The sequence below is a fragment of the Gavialis gangeticus genome, unplaced genomic scaffold, assembly GCF_001723915.1.
Source record: "Gavialis gangeticus isolate Ggan-Ray unplaced genomic scaffold, GavGan_comp1, whole genome shotgun sequence".
Taxonomy (NCBI): domain Eukaryota; kingdom Metazoa; phylum Chordata; order Crocodylia; family Gavialidae; genus Gavialis; species Gavialis gangeticus.
The window spans coordinates 23,100,473-23,121,453 of NW_017729014.1; the positions used below are offsets into that span (position 1 = coordinate 23,100,473).

The window sequence follows — 20,981 nt, forward strand, 5'->3', positions numbered from 1 at the left end:
GGTGCGGGGGTCACGGGGCCGGGCGTGCGGCAGGGCAGGCGGCCTGACTCCCTGCACGGGCCAGACTCGGGCCCCGTCACCGTCAAGACGTGGTTCGCGATGTGCGGTCCAAACCCGCGCTGCGTCCGCGTGCGGCCGTTGTCCCTCGGAGCCCGGTGATCCGAGCGCCCCTATTCCTTGCTCCCGCCCTTCCCCCCAACAAGGATCACACTTTCCACTTTCCCACGTTCATCCTGTCCAGTTCCGCCCACGTCCCAACCTGCCCACACCTGGCTGGATCCCCTCCCTGCCGTGCCGGGGCTCGTCTCCCGGCCGTGGAAGGCGAACCCGGGACAGTGCCCGCAGGGCCGTTCACGGTCACTGCTGGGCGCCGCTGTCCGCCTCCCTCTCGTTTCCTTTCATCTGTCAAGACGCTAAGTTGCCCCAGATCCTCCGAAAAGCTGGTGTCCACCTTCCGTCGCTGCGCGCACAATTAAGTCACTGCTGTTCGTGTGCGAATGTTAGTAGTGTCGGTGCAGAGACGGGCGACCAGGCCCCTGGCAGCCAGCTATTCATGGGCACCCATCCCCTGTGATAACAGAAAGCTGAACGGGTGGCCGGGCCTGTTGTGTTGAGGGCACCGCTGTGTCTGTGCAGCCCCTGTTAACGGCGAGCACACGGACAGGGGACGCTCCTCCGTGGTGACTGCCCGAGAGTTAAACCAGGGGAGACCAGTCTGCAGTGAAAGAGGCTAATTGCTTCTGCTAATTTTTGTGTGCCCTGGCATAATTGCAGGCAAAGGGACAATCCGTATGCATCAGTTGAAATGTTGTAAAGCCCTCATGGTCTTTAATTAAAAGCATATGGTGTAATTTGAGTTTGGGGAAATCAGGGAGTCTTTGGTTCTTGTGATGCCTACTTCCTCCATTCCCAAAAATGTTTATGAAGGCAATGTCACTGTCTGTGTGCAGACACCCCACATCCTTCTCATTAAAGAGGAGCTGTCAAACTTGACATAATTAAATATGTTTAGGAGTCGGTTGCTTCCATCACATTTGACTTGTTTTCTGTACCAGCTGCTGAGTACATTTCAATCTCGTTCAAAAATCTCTGTGCCCGTACAAATCTCTCCTAGGAGAATATTGTGTTTTGGAGATTTGACTTGGTTACATTTTGATGATTTCTCTGTATAGGAAAAAATACAGGTGGAAGACATACTTCGGCGGCTCCAGGAAGAAGGGATCAGCCCTTCAGCTTCTGTAGAAGAACAGCTCTGTTCCGTCTGGCGCTTGTTGCTGCGTAATGAAGACAAGTTACAGTCTGCGACTCGGGGCTTGGAGGAGCTGAGACAACAGCAAGCAGAAGAAATGAGAGAAGTAAGGCCTAGTTGATATTGGAGTTATATTTCTATTTCCTGGTTCTTTGCCATGTTCAAAATTTGCCTTGCTCATTTTTGTGAAGAATTTATTTTTCTCCACTGCTGGTAATTCACATTAAGAGCTCTTTGTTCTTATTCCATCTTCTCCTTGGTCATCCACCAAGGCAAATACCATAGGAATGGACTTCTAAGATGTAGCTCAGGGGTGCTCAACCCCCAGCCCATGGGGTAGGTCTGACCCACAGGGCCCTGTCATCTAGTCCACAGATGCAGTGTAGAGCAGTGCTAGGAAGGGGCTGAAATAGAGCCTGGCTGGCTCTGTTGGCCAGTTGTGTGTCAGCTTAGCAAGCCTGTCTACTCCAGATGGCCAGTGAGATTGGGTGAAACTGGCTGTCTTAGGGTTCCTAACATCAGGCTTCCAAAGTTGTCATGAAGACGGAGTTATAGTTATAGCTCCCTGTTCTCAATGCTTTCTCCATCGGTTCAAAGTCTTGCTTTTCATTTACAGCTATCTTGTAAGATAGGATATATGCATCTGTCTAATACCTGCCTCTTTGTACCTCAGTTTTGGTGTCTATGCCAACGTGTTTCTTGTTGGACTGGTTTCCATTACCTTATTAGCCCTCTGAGTCTGCTTCTAGGTATCCATCAACAGAGAGAAACAGGGAAAGCTTCAACTATCCCAAACATTTAAAAAGCTCTGCAAATGTTTGGTGGGTTTTTCTTCTTCTTCTTCTTCCTGGAAGTATGTTTAGACTTGTATTGTGACTAGTGAGACTAGTGCATGAGCTCCTGATGTTAATAATCAGCTGGACAACCAAAGTCTAACAGTCATTAAAAGGTTTCCACGTTTTTTTTCATTTCCAGGTGGAAAACTATGTGGGCCACGTCCGTAACCTGACAGAGGAACGAGACGCTCTTACCACTGAATTTGAAAAAGAAAATGAACAGTTGACACTCGAGTTACAACAGCTGCAACTCCAGCAGGGTAATCCCCTCTCCTTATTCTGAAAGGGTCTCGTATTTGTGCTTTAACAGTTGCTGTTGTACAGGGAACAAACTACAGGTTCAGGAGAGCTAGCTTAAGCTTGCAGGAAACTGTGATGATTTGTTTTTATACTCTTGTATTTCAGCAGACTAACTTTTATTAGACAAGCTTGTATAATATGCAGTCCTAGACTTTTTGTGGTATGGGAGCTGTGCAGATGCATCTTATATCAGTGAATACAAAACTAGTTGAATCATCATGCTTAATTAGTAGTTACCAATGGCTCAGTCACTATCTAGTTGGGACAGGGTATCAGGTGGGGCTCCTCAAGGGTCTGGCACACTTAGCAAATTTGCAGAGGACACCAAGTTGATTGACAGTGCAGACTCTGGATGGGGTAGGGTTAGGATCCAGAACAACCTGAACAGATGCGGGGGTGGGGGTAGAGAATGGTCTGCAGTCAACCAGACTAAATTTAGCAGGGACAAGTGCAAAGTCCTGCTCTTGGGACAGAATAACTGCATGCACAAATACGGACTGGGGAATGATTGTCTAGGCTGCAATACTGTAGAAAAGTACCTGGGGGTTACAATGTACCATAGGTTGAATATGAACCAACAGTGTGCTCTTGTTGCCAAAAAAAAAAAAAAAGGCAGTGGCTTAGTGGATTGTATTCAATGGAGTGTCTCTTTCAAAGGAAGGGAAGCTTGCTTATGGCTTTATTCCATTCCAAGGAAGGGAAGCTTGCTTATGGCTCTATTCCATGCTGGTGTGCCCTCACATGTCCAGTTTTGGGCCACACACTTCAAGAAGGACATGGACAGATTGAAAAGGGTCCAGTGGAGAGTGATAAAAATGATTAGGGGCTTTGGAGGCAGACATAGGAGGAAAGGCTGAAAGAGCTAAGGTTAATTAGTCTGGACAAAATAAGACCGAGGAGGGATTTGATAACAGTCAGTTACAGAGAGGATGGAGATGGATTTTTCTCTGTGGCCATAGGGCAGTGGTCTCCAAACTTTTTTGATCGCGTACCCCTATCAGTAAAAAATTTTTGAGCACGCACCCCCAATACATGTATATTTATATAAATATAAATAGAAGTTCTAATATTTTCTTCCCGCACCCCAATGGATCGTCTTGCGCACCCCCTGGGGGGCGGGCACCCCACTTTCGAGACCACTGCCATAGGGGACAGGACTAGGAGCAATGGCTCAAGCTGCAGCAGGGGAAATTTAGGTTGGAGATTAGGAAGAGCTTCCTGACTACAAGTGTGATCAAGCACTGGAACAGGCTACCTAGAGAAGCTGTGGCATCTGCATTCCTGGAAATTTCAAGAGCAGGAATGGTTTAATTAGGGATGATCCTTTCTTGAGCGTGGGGTTGGACTAGATGACCTCATGAGGTCTTTTCCAGCCCTGCTTTCTTACAGTCCTATGATCGTAGAGAGACATACCTTCACATGACAGAGTTGGACAAGATGGTGATTTGGAGCAGGCAGGCTCCTTGCCTCTTAGACTTTTCCTGGACATGGTTACAGCAGCACACCAATCCTTTTTCACTGCCCAATTTGAGACTCTTGGAAAGGATTCTGACTTGCAGAGGTATCATTATCTAAATGCAGGACTCTTTAATGGTGTCCCTGCACAAAATCATTGTCACTTCGAGAAATTTTGGCTGCCAAGGATTTCCAATGAGTAAGTAGCTGTGAATTGTCCTGGATGAGAATTTTATCAGCTGCCATTCTGTCTCCTGCCTTTTCTCCACGAGATGGCAGACAAACAACAAAAACAGAGTGACTTTGCTTCCTTCATCCGGACCAATCGAGCTGATCGATCCACTTGAGTTTTTGGCACTGAGCTGCAAATAAGAAGCCATTTGTTTAGTGGACCGTGTGACCCTAGCTTCTGCCCGTTAGCTAATTTGGGGGAAGTCCCTTCTGCTGGAGAATTTTCTAAGGGTCTCTGGGGGTTCTAAAACACTTCCGTTTCATGTAACTAGATAGACAGATATGGCCTTTTGAAGAGGATTGAAGCTGGAGATCGCTATTGTATAAGTGGTTCTTCTTTTCTAGGAACTACTATACAGTGCCCATGAAAATTACTGATAGTATACTCGCTTCCTAGAGCTTGGTTTTACATCAATAAACCTAATTAAAATCAGTGTTATCCACCTGCTACTAATACCGGTAATGGTCAATATCCAGACCACTCCATACGAGTCCATTTTCCTTCCAAATGCTTCTTTACTCCCCATCCTCTGGCAAAATCCTGAGCAAAGGGATGGTTCTGACCTCATCCTTTGGAGCACAAAGTGTGTGAAGCCCCAGGATCTAGGACTATTCCTAGAGAACACCCTCTTCTTACAAACCCTAGTCAGATGACTTTTACAGGGTAGGGGAACTAAATCATCCCAGAGTGAGGGAGAGGCTTTACTACAACTTACTCAGTCATCCTAACTAAAGTGGAAGGTGTGAAACATGGCCTGGTTAGCAAGAATGAGACAGTTCTGCTCTCCTGCACGGTGTAGCTGAACTAGTGGAGAAGACAGCCTAGCCTTCACCTTGGCCCTGGCAGAGTAGTGTAACCACAGGTCTGTACCACCGCCAGCCAGACTGAGCTGGGCACTGGTCTTCATGCAAGCTGTCCATTTACCACCTGTCTGAAAAGATGCTGCAAACCTGTGATATCTGGTGGCCAAAGTCAAAACACTGTTCCCAGCACCCTGCTAGGTAAGCAGCAGAAATGTATAAGCTTTTGTGGATGACAGCCTGCTTCACCAATAGCATCTGACAAGGTAGGCTGTCATCCACAAAAGCTTATGATTTGTGAAAGAGGTACTGTAGTCTCCAAGGTGCCACCCTGCCCTGCCTTCTGCCTGTTAACAGTTTGGGTGAGTAGGACGTGGCCCAAAGCAATCTGAACTATCTTCTAATAACGTGTTTACATGGTAAAAAGTGCCATGGTGTCACTTCCTGCTGATCATGTAGGGTATGGTATAGTAGAGAGTGGCATGAAGAAGAGCAGCGCATAGGAAAGAAAACTGGTCTTTTGTAATAAATATAGATGAATGCAAAATGGCTGGGCCAATGACTGAAATAGGGACAGAAATCAATGCAAACAAGATCTAAAGGGATGGAGTGAAACACTCCTTTACTTAGTGGTTTATTATAGTTGCCTGCATTGCCACGGGATTCAATCTATGGTTTAGCATACGTGACCCTCACAACTCAGTTACTGCTGGCTTTGTGTTGAGTTATTGACTGTAGTGCCACCTCTTCCCACAGAGAACAGTATCCCTTCCTCGAGGCAGTTTTCATCCGATTGTAATAGCTCTCTCCTGACATGCTTTAATGTTTTTGTAGGGTGAATCGATGGCTGATGTGCTGTAGTCCTAGCTGCTCTTATGAAAAACAAATGTGTCATCCTGTTTTCACTGCTCTTGTTCGAAGCCCGCTTCCATTTGCTTAAGAAATTATAAGTAGGGTTCTAGCCTGAGTGTGTCTAAACTACAGAAGTTGTACTGCTTTAACTGTACCAAAAGAAGTAAAGGATGTAACTGCCGTATTATAGCCAGAATTATACTGGGATAGCTTAATCCTGCTGGGGAGGGAAATGTGCTATGCTGGTGTAAGGCACCTTGATACCTATTTAAATTGCTTTCAAACTGGGACTTTGTATCTTTGTATTGGTGAAAAAATAATCACATTTATACTCAAAACACGTACAGTTATGCTAGGCTCTAAGTGGTGAGTTATTCGGCAGATAGCATTAATGTTATCAGTCAGGTGTTCGTTTCAGCAGGAGGAGTCTGCATCCAAATTCCTGCACTGCTCTACTTTGTTATGTGTGCTTCCTATGTAATGGGCTAGAACGGGTTTCTGCTTCTAGGCAGGTGGATCTATTTATGCAGCAGAAGTTTTTCTTACATTTATTACTCAGATTCTGTGAGCCCAGCCTGAGCCAGACTGGGTGCTGGCCACCTCCAGGCACTCTTGGTCCCACCAGCAGTCCTGTATCTATGTTAGCATCAGCGCACACAGCTGTATGTCACCTTACCTTGATGCATCCTTGCTTTGCCAAACTTAAATGAGCCTGGAAAGAGATCTTTCTCTCAGATAAGTGTAAAGATCTAGCTACATTTTCAGTTAAGAAGTCACAGTCTCTTTTTGTCCTAGCTTTTCAGGTATACTCCCTCACTTTCAACTAATTTCTTTGGAACAATAATTTTTATTCTAGATCAAATGCGTTTTTTTTTTAAACAGGAAAAACTCCATCTAATGCTAGTAGAGATATGGTTTCTGGGTGGCGTTAGCGTTGAGGCTATTGTCCTGTTGATGGAAACTACTTCTACATCAACTGGGTGAGGAAGAGTTTATAGTTTGTGAGTGATTTAAAGGGCAAGTGCTGTAGCATCTCTTATTGAGGCACCTATGTATTAAACAGTACAATAAACAAAGTATTTTGCTGTGTCTTGCAGGAGGAAAACTGTGAGCCAGCCACGCTGGATCTTAGTATGTTAATTGTATGACTGGAGTTTAAACTCAGAAGAGGCGGCAAACAGGAAACCACAGGGTGTTTTCCAGCCGGGCATTAGATAGAGCAAGCAGCAGAATGCAGTCAAAACACCCAGCTGATCTGACCCTTGGGCTTGGGGTGAGATTGTAAGGGGGCTCATGTTCAGGTGGATTTTATCCAGCCTGAAGTTACGGAGCTAATGTCATTTACCAACAGAAACAGGCAAATCAGTGGGGAGGTTGTTTTAGCTTCCTTTTACAATGCATCATCGTTAAGGATCATCTTTGAGAACTGCCTTCCTCCATGCTATAAAACTAGGACTGTGTGAAGAGTTGTGATGATTAGGAGCTACACCTGTGCCTCCTTACAGATTGAAAGGCTTGTTGTAAGAATTAAGAGTACAAACACATTCAGTTCCTGCTGTATTGTCATACATAGAGGATCTCCATCGTTTTCTGTGTTGGATCAGAAAGAGCATGCAACTTTTTTAATGAAAATAAATAACATACTTGAACAGAATTGGGAAATTCTCTATAACTAATTCTTAGAGTCTTTAAGTCAATCAGGATTTTGGTGTAAAGAACCTTAATTCACCTAAAACTGACTGAACTCAGTCAAAAGTTATTGGAGTGATTTGGGTTCTGTGGCCACTGGATGGTACTGGTAATGACGCTGGCTTTAAAATATTTTCCTCTGAATCAAAGTTGCTAAGCAAACAAGCTGCCTCTCCTGGGGCATCTTTTCAGCAGATTTTTTTTATGTCCAACGTGGGCACACTGCAAAACAGAAATCAGGCGAAACAGCTGGATCCTCCAGCTTTGAGCCTTGAGTAGGGAGCGGTCTGGAGTTAGTGCTTACTGACCAACCCTCGTGAGTACTTGCCCTCCCTAAAATCCACATCCTCTGTTTTGTAACTGAAAGTTTGCAAAGAGAGTTGTGCGAGCCTTGCCTCCTTCGCCACATTTTAGAGGGCTAAGCACCCTCTTACAAGAATGTTAGCCAACTTACATTTAGGCCTTATTATATGTGAAGTACTAATTTACCTGCAGCCATGTACACCTAGTTGATATTTCCACTGAACACTGGGGGCCTGGGTATCTTGGCATAGTTGGATTACAGCACCAAAAATCAGCTGGCTGAAGCCGATCCTAAATGGAGACCTGAATAGCTATTTGTATCTACCCAGGTTTTTTTTAATGTTGGCGAAGAGCGTGTCCATTTTGGAGGTGTAGAAAGCTGACCAGGGCTTTCCCTGCTGTCAGGGACAGTTGCTACTTAGGCTGCACTGAGGAGGAGTGAAGAGGGGTGAGAAATGGGTGTGCAGATATGACGGGTTGGTATGGACAGTAAGAAGGGATGCTGGCTATGGAGCCCAGGGTTCCTTAATTTCTAGAGCACAGCACTAGTGCAATTAGCAGTCAGATTTTTCCAAAGCAACAAGATGTTATTGAAAACAATGGAAGCTGGAGTTTTTGTAACTCTAATCCTATTTCTGGATGTTGAACACTCTTAAGTTCCCATTTGAGTCACAGGAAAAGGGTATTCCTAAAACAATTTTCTTCCGTCAGTGTTCACAATATAATGATTGTACATTGCTATGTGATGTTTTCTTTCAGAAGCACAGCTGAAGGAGGTTGAGGAAATGCTAGAGCAGGAAGGCTTGTCTGAAATAGCTCACAGCAGTCCCAGTGAACAGATTGCCTACTTACTGGTGGAAAGAACTGCATTGTTGGAGAAGTTAGAGATTGCAGATCAGAAACTGGATTCACACAACTACGTAGATAGCCTGTGTGCAGCACAGCTCCAGGTATTTGTCGGTGGCTTTTGAATTAATATCCAACCAGTTTCAAAAAAAGGCAAGTTTAAGTATATTTCCATAGGTTCTTTTATTTAAAAAAAATAATCTTTTTACAGCCTAGAAGAAGTCTGAGAGTTCTTAAAACTAAAAGCTGTTTTCATGTTATTTTGTACCCATCCATATTTGCATTCACTTTGCTCATGAGTTCTGGAATGGGATGATTAATGAAATTATTAATATAAAAGGAGAAAGTATGTTGAAGAATTTGCTACACAAAAGAAAATCTACCTATTTTTTTACTTATGGCTCCCTTGCCTTTTTACCCTTAAACCCTGGAGGGAACTAATCTGGTCCAAGTTTCCCATACTCTGTTGTTAAGGATGTAGAGTGGCTGCACCCATGAGAGCCCCCACTGGGTGCTGATAATCTGCATACTGTTACGTATTTATTTATGGCAGTCCTTTAACGGTATCAGTTAATACATAACACATAAAAAATATACGTAGTGCATATGCACTACAAAACATTCATAGCACAATTTTTATTACTACGGTCCCCAAATCCCATAAAGACTTGCACACATACATAGGGTGCTTCGCATTAGGTTAGACAGGTTATTTGTGCAGCTTGTTATGTATCTGGGGGCAGTATGAGGTTCATATTACATTTTTGAGGGGTGCAAATTGGCTAGAGCGAGGGGAAGTCTCCAGCATTACTCTGGTAGGGTCATTCAAGCATATTCAGTATCAGCATATTTCTTTTTACAGAGTTGTGCCCATAGGATCTAAAAAGAAGAGACTCTCAGGACATCACAGGGTTAAAAAAGGCAAAGACTCTCCAGTTTCCAATAAACAGCAGAGAGTAATAGGCAAGTGAGAGCTTTTAAAGAGTCATTTGGGATCTGTCCAGATAAAAGACCCTTTTACATATAAGTCATAAATAAAGTCCCTGGCAAATCAAGATACGTTAACATTTGATTGATCGATTGATTTGATTTATATGTTGTCCTTTCCAAGAAAGGCTCAGGGCAGCTTACAATAAGGGAACAGAATAACTTATAAAAGAGGAGAGCAACAAGAGAACAGAGGTGACTGTGTACTAGTGTCCAGAAAGATTAGCCATGGGCCTTTGTTAGTGTTGATTTATTAATATCTCTTTGCATGCAAGGATGAGTTTGATCATATCCATCAGACCCTAGAAGATGAACTTCAGCAACAGCGTGAATCCATGCAACGTACTAAAGAGACAATGAATAAGGTAAAATGTTTATGCAAGATTTTGCTTCCTGTAGAGTAGGTGGCTCTAATTTCATACAAAGAAATGACTGTAGGAGGCAAAATGGGATGCAAATTACTTTGATAAAGAAAGTCTGATCAGTGGGAACAGTCCCCATCTTCCAAATAAAAAACATCCACAGTCTGGGAGCCGGCGCAGGCTACAGCAGGCAGAGGTTTGCAGTCCCAGGTCTTCTGGAGCATGTGCTTCAGAAGGAGGAGTCAGTTTTCTGCTGGAGCCACATGGAAAACGCATTTGGGGATGAGGGTGACCTGGGAGAAGAAAGGGAAAAGACGGGGAGAAAAAGATGAGGGTAAGACAAAGGAAGATTGTGGATAAAAAAGGGAGGAGAAGAAACAGGAGGGACCTACAAGGCGATGAAAGAGAAAATAGTAAATCAAAAGAGAAGCAGTAGATGAAATAGTTGAACTTTATGTGGCAGTAGGAGGAGAATGGAAAAGGGAGATGGAAAGAGCGTGAAAAAGATTGGGAAATGGATAATGGAGTGGCCAGAGTGACTTGTTTGGAAAGTTTGAGCAAAAAGCGTTTTCCCCGTATAAACTAAATGAATGCTTTTATGCCCTCGTATGCAGCCTTCCAGCCAAAATAGTTGTTCTCGAAGGACCTGGTTCTCACTGCTGGCTTGTCTGCTCTTGGCACTGCTGATTCATCCTTTTCAACAAGCCAAAGGCACTGGCAAGAATGCACAATCAGCTAGCCTTTTGGAACAAGCTATCAGGGGGCATGGTAACATCTCTGTTTCCTGAAAACTTCTAGTCATAGAAGTTGTTTTTCCCTGGAAGATGTGCGTAAATCTATGGCAGAAAATATTCTTGAGATAAAGTCTTTACCTTTGTATCTAATTGGGATTCATTTGGAAATCACCAGTGACTAAAATCAGCCACTAGACAGCAGCCATGATATGCACTCAAAGCATATCTGTGAGATTTCTTAAATAAAGTCTGCCTCTCAATACTCCCACAGCAGTAGGTCCTACTTGGCCACTACTGTAGCTGCTGTGAGCATTCCCATGCATTCCTGAAAGCTGCAGCAGCACATGTTGTAGGTGTGCATAGCATATTCCATTTTCTTTTCCCTATTACTGTTTGTGTTTCAGTCCCATAAGGAAGAGCTGGAAAAAGAGAAAGTCTTACGAGAGAGTGTAGAACGAGACTTGGATGAGGCTGCGCAGAGGCTACAAATGGCTCATGAAGAGATCCGGAGGTTGACCGATGAACTGGATGTGCAGAAAAAGGAGCAAAGCAAATTGGGTAAGTTGTTTCTCTTACAGGCACATGCATTTCCAGGTTATAGACAGGTGCTGGGCCTGGTCTTCAGAGCTACATTTCACCTGCCTTTTTGATTGGAGTAGTGGATGCTTAGCACTTCCAAAAACCAGGCCTGTTTGGTGTAAGCCTTGCCCTTCCCAGCAAGAACAGTCCCAGAAAGGTACTCTTAGCTCATTCCTGGCTCTAATGTGGAGCATGGCATGTGTGTCCTACACATACCTAATGCTTTGGCATTCTGAGCAAGTCCAGCCAGCAGCCATTTGGGATACCAAAACATCAGCTGTTTTGACATGACGATGGCATATTCCTGGTTGCCTCTCTCTCAGTTGTGTGGAGAAACAAGCCAGAGGGCTGAACTGTTACACCGTCAGACTGGAAGCAGAGATGCACCGCACTCATTCTCTTGTACCAGCTGCAGAATGGGTCCCTGCATCACTCTTGTTGTAGGCTGCAGATGATGCATTTCAGATTGTTCTGCTCTCACCCTTCCCAGTTGGTAAACCTTCTGCACAAGAAGCCACCTTCCCCTGAGCAGCCAATTAGTCATTAAATCATTTACACCTGGAATCTAAATGTGACGTGTGACTGAAAATTTTTAAAAAACCAAAAATGCAAATCTGGGTAAAAATAACAGTGTTTTGGAAGGTTCACATTGCACCTTAAACCTCCGGTATTTCATGTTGCATCACAGTCCTTACAGCTCGAGTTGTATTTCCCCGGCAGAACTCCCAGCTTATCAGCTGGGTTAAATAACTTGTTTGAAGTATTAAGAAAATGTAATTTCATAGATTTCATAGACATTAGGGCTGGAAGGGACCTTGGAAAATAGTAATACACAGTTTGGCTGGAAGATACAAACAAGATGGATTAGGGAATTATAGTATCATGTGCTGATGTTACCTGGAGGCCCTGATCCTACTTTGTGATCCACGTGAAGCTGACTGCAATAGAGGTCTGTTAATTTCTGTGAGATTCCACATGGCGTATGTGCGTGCCGACTTTGTTGTAAGACTGTGCAGATCACGTGACTGTGACCACGTCAGCTGATTTTTGCGCACACAGACACTCCCTCTCAGCTACCTATCCGTTTCAATCAGCATCCAGTGTAGTGAGTTGCAAGCTAAATTAATCAAAGGCTTGGGAGGAAGCATTCTGAGCAGAGTTTTTCAGAGCTCCTGTGCTGATTGATTGGTAAATTTGCATCAAAGGGCATATGTCCTGCAATGTGTCACAACCTCCAGAGAATTTTACATCTCCAGATCATGAACAGAGCTGCGGTATTTGATTCCTTTCCCAGTGGAGCTTTGTGTGCATTGAACCAGTGAGAAATCTATTTATGATAAGTATGCCTGGTTTTGTAATCTGCATAAATGGAAAGTAGCATTTGACTCTCCAAATTGTAATTAAAGGCTTAATGTTTGACCTGTTTCTGTGCTTTGCTGGGCTTGGAGCATTAAAATCCAGAAGAATATTAACAAATGACAGTGGTTTTAATAGTGTATTTGGATGTCTATTACACCCTGTTGATTTAAGAATTAAAAGCAGTGTAGAAAATCACTCATAGAAAACTAAATGAGATACCTGATTTATTTAAGTGAAGTTCCACCCGGAAGCAATGTTTGCTTTTGTCTGTAGTACTTTGCAGCCTGGTGTTTGAGCTTAAGAGAAACTCTGAGATTCCTGTTAGGTGCTTGTAGTCCAATGTGTGCTTCCATGCAGGTGGCGATTATTCGTAAGTGCTTAAAATAACAGTCTAGTTATGGGCTCTTTGCACTCACACCTTTCAAGTCAGTTTTCTGTCATTTCCATTTTTGAATGGAAAACTTAAAGAAAAATGTCAGAATTCCATGCTCAGCAAAACAAGAATGGATTGTAAAGTTATTATTGGGTACATCATTGGTAAATTATTACTTTATTGTTGCTTTAGAATCTGCTTTGCGGTCAGCCTCCCAAATGACTGAGAGCTGGAAAGAAGAGAAGAATAAATTGAAAGATAGTGGTAAGTCACGTGTTAGCTAAGATGCTTACTGATGTTGTTTAAAAGTATGACTAGTTGACATTTTTTCATTTAACTCCTGTTTTCAACTAAATGAAAAGGTATGTGTTCCTTTACTTTTGTTATTACTAACTGAACTCTGACGCACAGAAGAGACCAGGGAGAGGGCAGCACTTAATTCACGGAGGCTCGTTGATGAATTTTCTGTTTCTGTGATTTCTTGGGGTGTAGAGAGGACTGAGCTTCAGAAGGCCATGGAACACAACAACAGGTTGGATAAGGAAATTCTAGCATTGCGTGATCGGGTGCGATCACTTGACTCAGAAAGAAGAGTGTTCCTGGAACTGGTAAGTCTCTGGTCTGCGACAGTGTGGCTGTGTCTGTGCTTAGCCTGGGAATGACCTGCCTGAAATGGCTCTAATCACACCTAACGCTTGTAGCTTCTGCGCATCTTGTTCTCTATTTGCTTCCTGTTAATCTTTCCCTAGCTGGAATTCCATTGTTTCATGGTTAGGATATACTGAATGAATCTGATATTACTGGAAACATTTAGACATTCACTGTTTCTATAGAGAAATTTCTAAGCCAAACTTTTTCCATATTGACTACGGGTACCATGGGCTTGATGGCTGTGGGAAGTACTAGTGACCTACCATTCCAAGTGAAGTTAGGAGTAGCTGTGAATGCTCGCCACCTTTGAAAAGCAAGGCATATCCAGCCAGACACCCACAATCATGTCCCTGTATAATCTTAAATGCTTTGCTGAAAAGGGCTGGGATTGTGATGCTTAACTTTAAGCGTGTGCTTAAATACTTTGCAGAACCGGTACCTTGACATTCATGTTGTCTTCCTAAGCCCAGGTTACCAGAGGAACCAGATCATTTTCTTTCAGTAGTCTGTGCTTGTTGTGATTTACCAGAAAAACAAATTTTATCGGCACTGATACTACAGTTTTTGGGGGGATTGGTGATAAAGGGAGTGAGTAGTGTTGATCCATGCAATACAACATTAAAAATTCCCTTGCTTCTTTATGAGTTTCAATTTACACTTAAATTTTGAGATCCATTAGCTTGCCTGTTTTTAATCTATTACTGTGTTCCCTATTGATTTTTTTTAAATCAAAATGCCAGGGGTGCTAACTCAAACTTTTTAGAGAAGTCTAAATCTGTTACATCAGCACTATGACGTTTGCCAGCCAGACTCGTGAGCTTATCACAGAACAATATCACATCCATTTTTCATGGAACCAGATAAATTGGAAGTCATTATATTTATGTTCTTTAGCTCTTTAGTCCCACATCAGCCTTTCCATTATTTTGTTTCAGGCCAATACCAGACTAACTAGTCTATAATTTGGGGTCCTTCCATTTAGTTTTTCTAAATATTGGCTCCTTCGATTCCTTCTAGTTCTTTCAGCTTTTTCTCAGTTTTCTTAGATTTAGTACAGGTAAATATCTGTTACTCAAGAGTTCCTTGGCCAACATGTTAAAGCTCTTTGATGCAATTTATCCAGACTGGTAGATTTAAGTAGCTTTAATGTTGGTATAATATTTTATTCTTGACAAATTTTAAATATTCTTTCCTATTGGCCCCGATTCAGTAAAACATTTAAGCCTGTGTGCAAACCATACCATATTTTCATTATTGTAAATGTTTGCAGGTTTGGGGGCTTCTAGTAAAATACTATGAAACAACTCCACTTTTCATTCACATTTCCGTATATATGGCATATATATACTACAATGATTTTGTCCTCGTAATTGCATTTAACTTCAGGACACTGACACTTTGTAACTGTCACTTGATCATTTCTACCTGAGAAATTCCTAGTTTTTCGTTCAATGATCATTTTCCTCTGTGAGAATGAGATTTAATATTGAATCACCCTTGGGGTGAATACAATACTTTTCCTGTTAGAAACTGTCGTCTCACATTTGAGTAAACTCCAAGGCAATTTTACTACTGGTAACATGGGCCTACAGCATAGGTCTTCCAGACTGAGGGCTGGTGTTACAAAGATTTTCTTTCTGTGCAAGATTCTACGCAACATTTTGGCTTTGTCTCCCATTCACTGTAATTACTTTTTAATTACATGTGAAAGGAGGCTGATATCTGAAGCTGAAAATCTATGACATGGCTTGCAGAACAGGGTGAAAATGTAAGAGGGCTGTAAACCCCCATCACTTTTTCCCATACAATATTTGGAATATCTTTCTGAAATTCCTCCTTCTCAAGTAGTCTGGGATACATTTTATGTATCTTCTAAAAGATAAATGTAGGATCACATCCATTATCTGTGCTCCATAAATATCAACAATTTAGACACTATAATATTCTTGTATAAATCAAATAGAGACTGAATCTGACGCAACATGTGCAATTCAGTATTGATGTGAGAATCTGCTTTTAAACATCCCGAATGCTGCATATTTGGAATCTGAATATCTTCAGTTGAATTATTACATACTTTTAGCATTTCATCTAGTCATTTATCTTGAAATAAGTTTGATCAGATTTTAACTGTTGTTCGTCTAAGAATTTAACCATACATTTTACTTGCATATTTGAGTTTTGAGCTACTTGTTCCAAGCCCTTGAATTAAAAAAACTAAGGAAGATGTTGTTCCCATTAAAACCCAGCTATAAGTAATGATTTGTGCTGCTTTCTTTTTGGTGATTTGCTCTGAGGCTTTCAGGGGAAGGTACAATGGTCTATTTTTATGTTTAAGGTTGATAAGCTCAAAGAGGAGATTTGTGAGTATCAAAAGAATGAGAAACCAGGACAATTATCCCCTGAAATGAATGAAGAAGCTGCGGGCTGCACAGGACAGGTAATATCAGTGACTAACTTCTGGCTTCCCACTCTAGAAATCTCTCAAAACACAGATAGTTTCTTTCTTTCTCTGTGTAAGATTTGTGTCAGGAACCAGAATATGCCACATCTATACTTTTATTCTAGTCAGGTAAAATTGATATTTTCTATTTTAAACTTGAGTGCATCTCAGAAAAATGCAATTGCAGCACAGCTGAAGAACACATTTAGAGTTAAGTGCAAAGTCTCTGCAGTTGTAAGTTGCTGCTGCTCTATTGGCTGCATTTGCACTCCAGCTGGGATTGCTGTAGAAGATTCGGCATTGTATAGGGGATGGGCAAGGTTGCTGGCTTAGCCCAGTGCTTCTCAAACTTTGTACACTCAATGCTCCCCTCAGAAAATGCCAGCTCTTTGCTGTCATTCATTTGTTGACTGTGGAAAAATACTAGAGCAATTCTTCTGTTGCAAAGAACTCAGAAAGACCACAACAGGTCAGAACGGTTTTTAGAGTATGGGTTCCTCTTTAAAATCTCTGGGTTTGTCTTGTGAATCGTGTATGCATCTGCACACCTAACGGTGCTAATTTTGCATGCCACCCTTAAAAGGAGCTCATGGCACTCTGGGTGTTAATCACCGGCTGAGCCCATACACTGTAGTATATTCTTGGTATGAGCCCTCCCAAGGAGTTTTATTTATGTTAATTTGTGCTGACTTATTTATTCTGTAGATGCAGGATAAAAAGGATAAAGTGAGGGCTGAAGAAACGTTTTTTGCAGCTGAAACTGCCTCAGATCAGGAAAGCAGAGATCAGAATGATGAGGCCCTTCATAAAAGGTGAGTATACTTCAGCAAAATTCAGTTTGTCAAGTTTCAACTTTTTCCCTTTTAGTTGTCGTCTTCTGTTGTCACCAATCAGTTGTCCCTGCATAGCTTTAGTCTAGAATGCACTAGTCTCTTTTTATGGCAAGTTTTCCCATGCTGCAATGTTAGTTTAATTGGACAGTTAGCTTCGCTCATTTGTTCATAAATCTTAAGACTTAGAAGTAACAGAGTCTTCAACTCACCCTTAGCAACAGGGTCAGGACAGGTGAATGCAACATGCTCCAGAGCTTTCTTCAGCCTGATGTAATGTTTCTTAAGGAACAAGGCTTCTTTCATTCCTTTGGAAACAGCTCCATATAATCTATCTCACACTGGAGTTTTCTCCCTGATTCAGAGTCTAAAATTTCCTTCCGCCTCCCCCAAACCATAATGCTTCTCTTTTTATTTTTGGTTTGTTGTTTGGGTTTTTTGCTGGTATATCATGTTGCCAGATCACATCAAAGGTTTTGGTTTTGGAGTAAAATACCAGATTGGGGTCAAAGTTAGGGTTACTGTAGTCCAGATTTGATGTCACTTAGGACAGACAAGACCAGTCTCTGGAGTTTATAAATGCTTTTGAGGAATCTTTGTGTTTTCCATGGTAGTCTCCTCAACCCCAGTGTGGGGAGCTGGGTTCTGCCAGGATGCATGAAGGGTGACTTTTTTCCTCTGACTGATTGTGTTTATATGATACCGTGGTGACAGTTTGTGATTGATGTATAGGTGCCAAGAGGTGATTAAAGACATCGAAAACAAGAATTCTCAGCTTCTGAACAAGTTAGAGAAGGTGAAGCAGGAGCATGAGGACTTGATTGAGCGTAATGAAGAATTAGAGGCAATTCTGGGAGAGACTCAGAACCAGACCAAAGAAGAGAGGGAGCATTTTGAGTTTGAAGTTGAAGGACTTCACATGAAAGTAAGTCAGAAATTAAATAACCTCTTTTAGCTTTATCTATTTTTTCATTCTACAAATTGAAAACTAAAATAAAATTATAAGAAAAGAAAAGCTACACAGTGCTGTGCTCTTTGGGTTTGTAGAAATACCACTAGCAAAATCCACCACACCATAAACTCTGAAAGAAGAGAAGAAAAAGTCAAGCAGCTATTAAATGGCACTTATTATAAGGTAGCAATGATTTTCCTGTGAGTTTGGCAGTGTTGTTTCTCTTATGGTCAGATGTTACTTAAAATTGTTTCCCCCTAACTCTGAGAACAAACATTCAGCCATGTGTCTCAGTTCTCTTATATGGGAAATGAGCTTCATATTCATGCTGTGTCTTTGTGCAGCACTTACTCGTGTTTAGATCTCAAAGTAGCACCCCATTTAGAGACGGCATCTCTGGTGTGTGGATTTGAAATGTTTTATTTAGATTGGGTACTGTGGTCGAATGGGTAAGGCAAGCCTCCATCACATAGGAGGTCTGGGCCGTGCTTTCAGCTCTGCTAAAAACATTTTCAATCACCTCAATGCCCAGAACCTGATTATCAAGCATGGATAGCTTTCAAATCCAGAGTAACCATTTGTGGGAATTCCAGTGCTTAGGACCACAGAAGATCATATCATGTAATGTAGATTGTCTAAACACATGTTGAATTAACAATGCAGCCTTTAAAAAACAAACGGGTTTTCCTTGGCAGTTCCCAAACCTAATCCCTGCTGGGGACTTTCAGCATAGCACAGGGACATCTAGCGGTTAAAATACATAATTGCAAGCACATTTCCCATCTGCATTTCAGTTTATGACTTCATCTCATCACTTAAAACAGTCAGAGGAATTTGCAGGGCCTTGACAGCTCTTGGGACTTGGCCCCAGATCAGCAAAGTTGCACTGCACAATGATGAATGTTGTACAAGTGTGATGTGTGGAAGAATTACAAAAGGTGCTAGATGGTTGAGTGCTCAGTTGCATGAATGTATATTAGTTTGTGGAAACTGCACATGTCATGGGGATAGTCATCCTTGATGCCATTCCATTGACTCTGTCCTAGCATTTTTTTAAATGCACCCACTCTGTATTTTTATGTATAAAGAGACTGGTCTTGTGAGCTGAGATCAGTTTGGCTGCTGGAGATATAAAACCCAGTAAAACTTTTCATACAAAGGGCACTGACATCACGGAGGTGCACATGTTCTCATACTTGAGCTGACAGTGGGGTTTGAACCAAGAGGCTGGAGTGCTTGACCTAGGTCTGGGATTTTCATAAGGGCTTGGCGGACCCGGTTGCTCAGCTTGCATTGAAAGTTACAGGGAGAAGTTGTGGAGGAAGACTCCTACTTGCCTTAAGCCCTTTGAAAATTGTAGCCTAAAGTAATAATTATCATCTCCAGGAAATACCCCTGTGCTGGAGATTCCCCAGTTTGATGTTCAAGGTCATAATCCAGCAAAGCACTCAGTCTTTTGGCATGTGAGATCAGAGTGGTCCCTCTGAACTCAGTGTAGCTACTTGCATTCTTGAGTTAAGCACAGAGTTAAATGTTTTGCTGGATCGGGTCCAGAGTACTCAGTGCTTTGTAAAACCAAGCTCTGAGCCAGCTTCATGGTCCCTTTGTGCTGTTGGAGAGGCTAGAAGGGGCTGTGGATCGAATCCAGCCTCGGCCTGGGCAGCAGCTGTGTTCTGCACGGCATCTCGTGGAGGAGGGGAGAGCACCATTGGCTGAACATTTTAACACTTCCCAAAGGCCAAGTGTCATTTGGATGGGGGAGGTAGAAACCTCCCCATGTTACAGATCTGGGAGGCCTCTATAACACTGAGGGGGTGGGTGGTTTCCCCAGCTGCTTCTCTTTCAGGATCAGCAAGAAGAAGGCCCACAAACTATAAGGGTGTTTAATTTTAAGCAGATATCTGGACCTCTTTCCTGAGTTCCTCCAGAGATCTTTGTTGTGGAACTGGGTTCTTTCTTTTTTTCACTGTTTGGTCTTGAGCAGCTAATTCACCCTTTTGGGCAGCATCCATCGCTTGTACTGGATTTTGCCTGGCGCCCACAGCTATCAGTACAGTATTTGCTTCCAGCTCCTTTGTTTACTGACTCGATGCTTCTATAATAAATGTTTTCGTGATTCAAATGGCAAATTTATGGAATGTCTTTTAACTTGTAATTTGTGTGTGTTGAGATCACAAGTTTAGAGGAAGAACTACTCAAGATGCAGAAGAATAAAATTGAAGGCAGTGCGCAAGATCAAGAAAGAGCTACAAAAGTGCAGGATTTCCAAGAGGTAAGAGACCTTAATTGAAACACAAGCTCTTCCATGTAAAAAGTTGAGCAGATTAGTTTCTATTACATGGGATCGTTTAGTTTTTATGGGAAGGCTCAGCCTGTCAGTCCATACCTAGGGGACAGCTATCTTTGGAGAGAGAAGCTTAACTTGCCAGTAATTCCCAGTTTTCCTGAGTTCCTGTCTTATGCTGCAGAGTTACAGTCTGTGGCACCCCATTGGCATACTCCCTGCTTTTGCATACGGTATTGGAAGCTTACACTATTTTGTCACATGCCTTTGAATATTTGATGCTTTTCTAGAGTCTCATCTCCTGGAGTTGTGTGATGGTGTGTGAAACTTTGCTTACAATTTAGTACAAAAAATACATTTCTAGCCTTTCCAATTGTGGAGAAAAGCTGGAAAATGTCATCCCTAAAGGCTTCAACGTCAGAAAGCAATTAAGAGCCCCAGAGCTGGTATTTTTATTTAATCTAATGGTTTGGGGGGCCTAACATAGGAGTTCTGAATGCTCAGCATTAGCAGCCCTGGGCAGATTTAGATAATGCTTCCACCTGCGGCCACCTCATGACCAATGGCCTGCCAATATTTCTCACCTTCCAGTACGCTTAGGTCTCATTTAAATTACTCAGATTCTGCTGGCAAAACGTGGAGTTCACCTACACTCAGAGCTCCTCTGTGGTGGAGATTTGGCAGAGTGACGCCACTTCTTCCAAACTTGTGCCACTGTCTGGCAGCTGGCAGGAGGCACACGTAGACATTCCTGCAGCTTCTGCTTGCTGCCGTAATCCCGTCAGCAGATGGGGACTTCCCAGGAATGCCCTTTGATCTCTGTCAGCACAATTATGGAGTGAAGCCATGCAGAGATACCAGAAGT

At 42.5% G+C, this 20,981-nt stretch overlaps 1 protein-coding gene across 2 annotated transcripts in view; it reads left to right on the forward strand.

Annotated features, from left to right (window-relative positions):
* The first annotated feature begins 2,256 nt into the window (after positions 1–2,256).
* The window catches only part of CCDC30 (coiled-coil domain containing 30), a 35,276-nt gene continuing 16,551 nt past the window's right edge, over positions 2,257–20,981 (forward strand). The window contains exons 1-10 of one of the 2 annotated variants that reach the window (XM_019512022.1): positions 8,578–8,666; positions 9,425–9,525; positions 9,825–9,914; positions 11,050–11,203; positions 13,149–13,220; positions 13,449–13,564; positions 15,946–16,047; positions 16,756–16,862; positions 17,613–17,805; positions 20,003–20,104. In XM_019512022.1, coding sequence (XP_019367567.1) covers positions 9,885–9,914; positions 11,050–11,203; positions 13,149–13,220; positions 13,449–13,564; positions 15,946–16,047; positions 16,756–16,862; positions 17,613–17,805; positions 20,003–20,104 — 876 coding nt within the window. In that variant the 5' untranslated portion in view covers positions 8,578–8,666; positions 9,425–9,525; positions 9,825–9,884. Of the gene's footprint in view, positions 2,346–8,577; positions 8,667–9,424; positions 9,526–9,824; positions 9,915–11,049; positions 11,204–13,148; positions 13,221–13,448; positions 13,565–15,945; positions 16,048–16,755; positions 16,863–17,612; positions 17,806–20,002; positions 20,105–20,981 lie in introns of those variants that run through there. The other variant, XM_019512020.1, reaches the window with a different exon arrangement.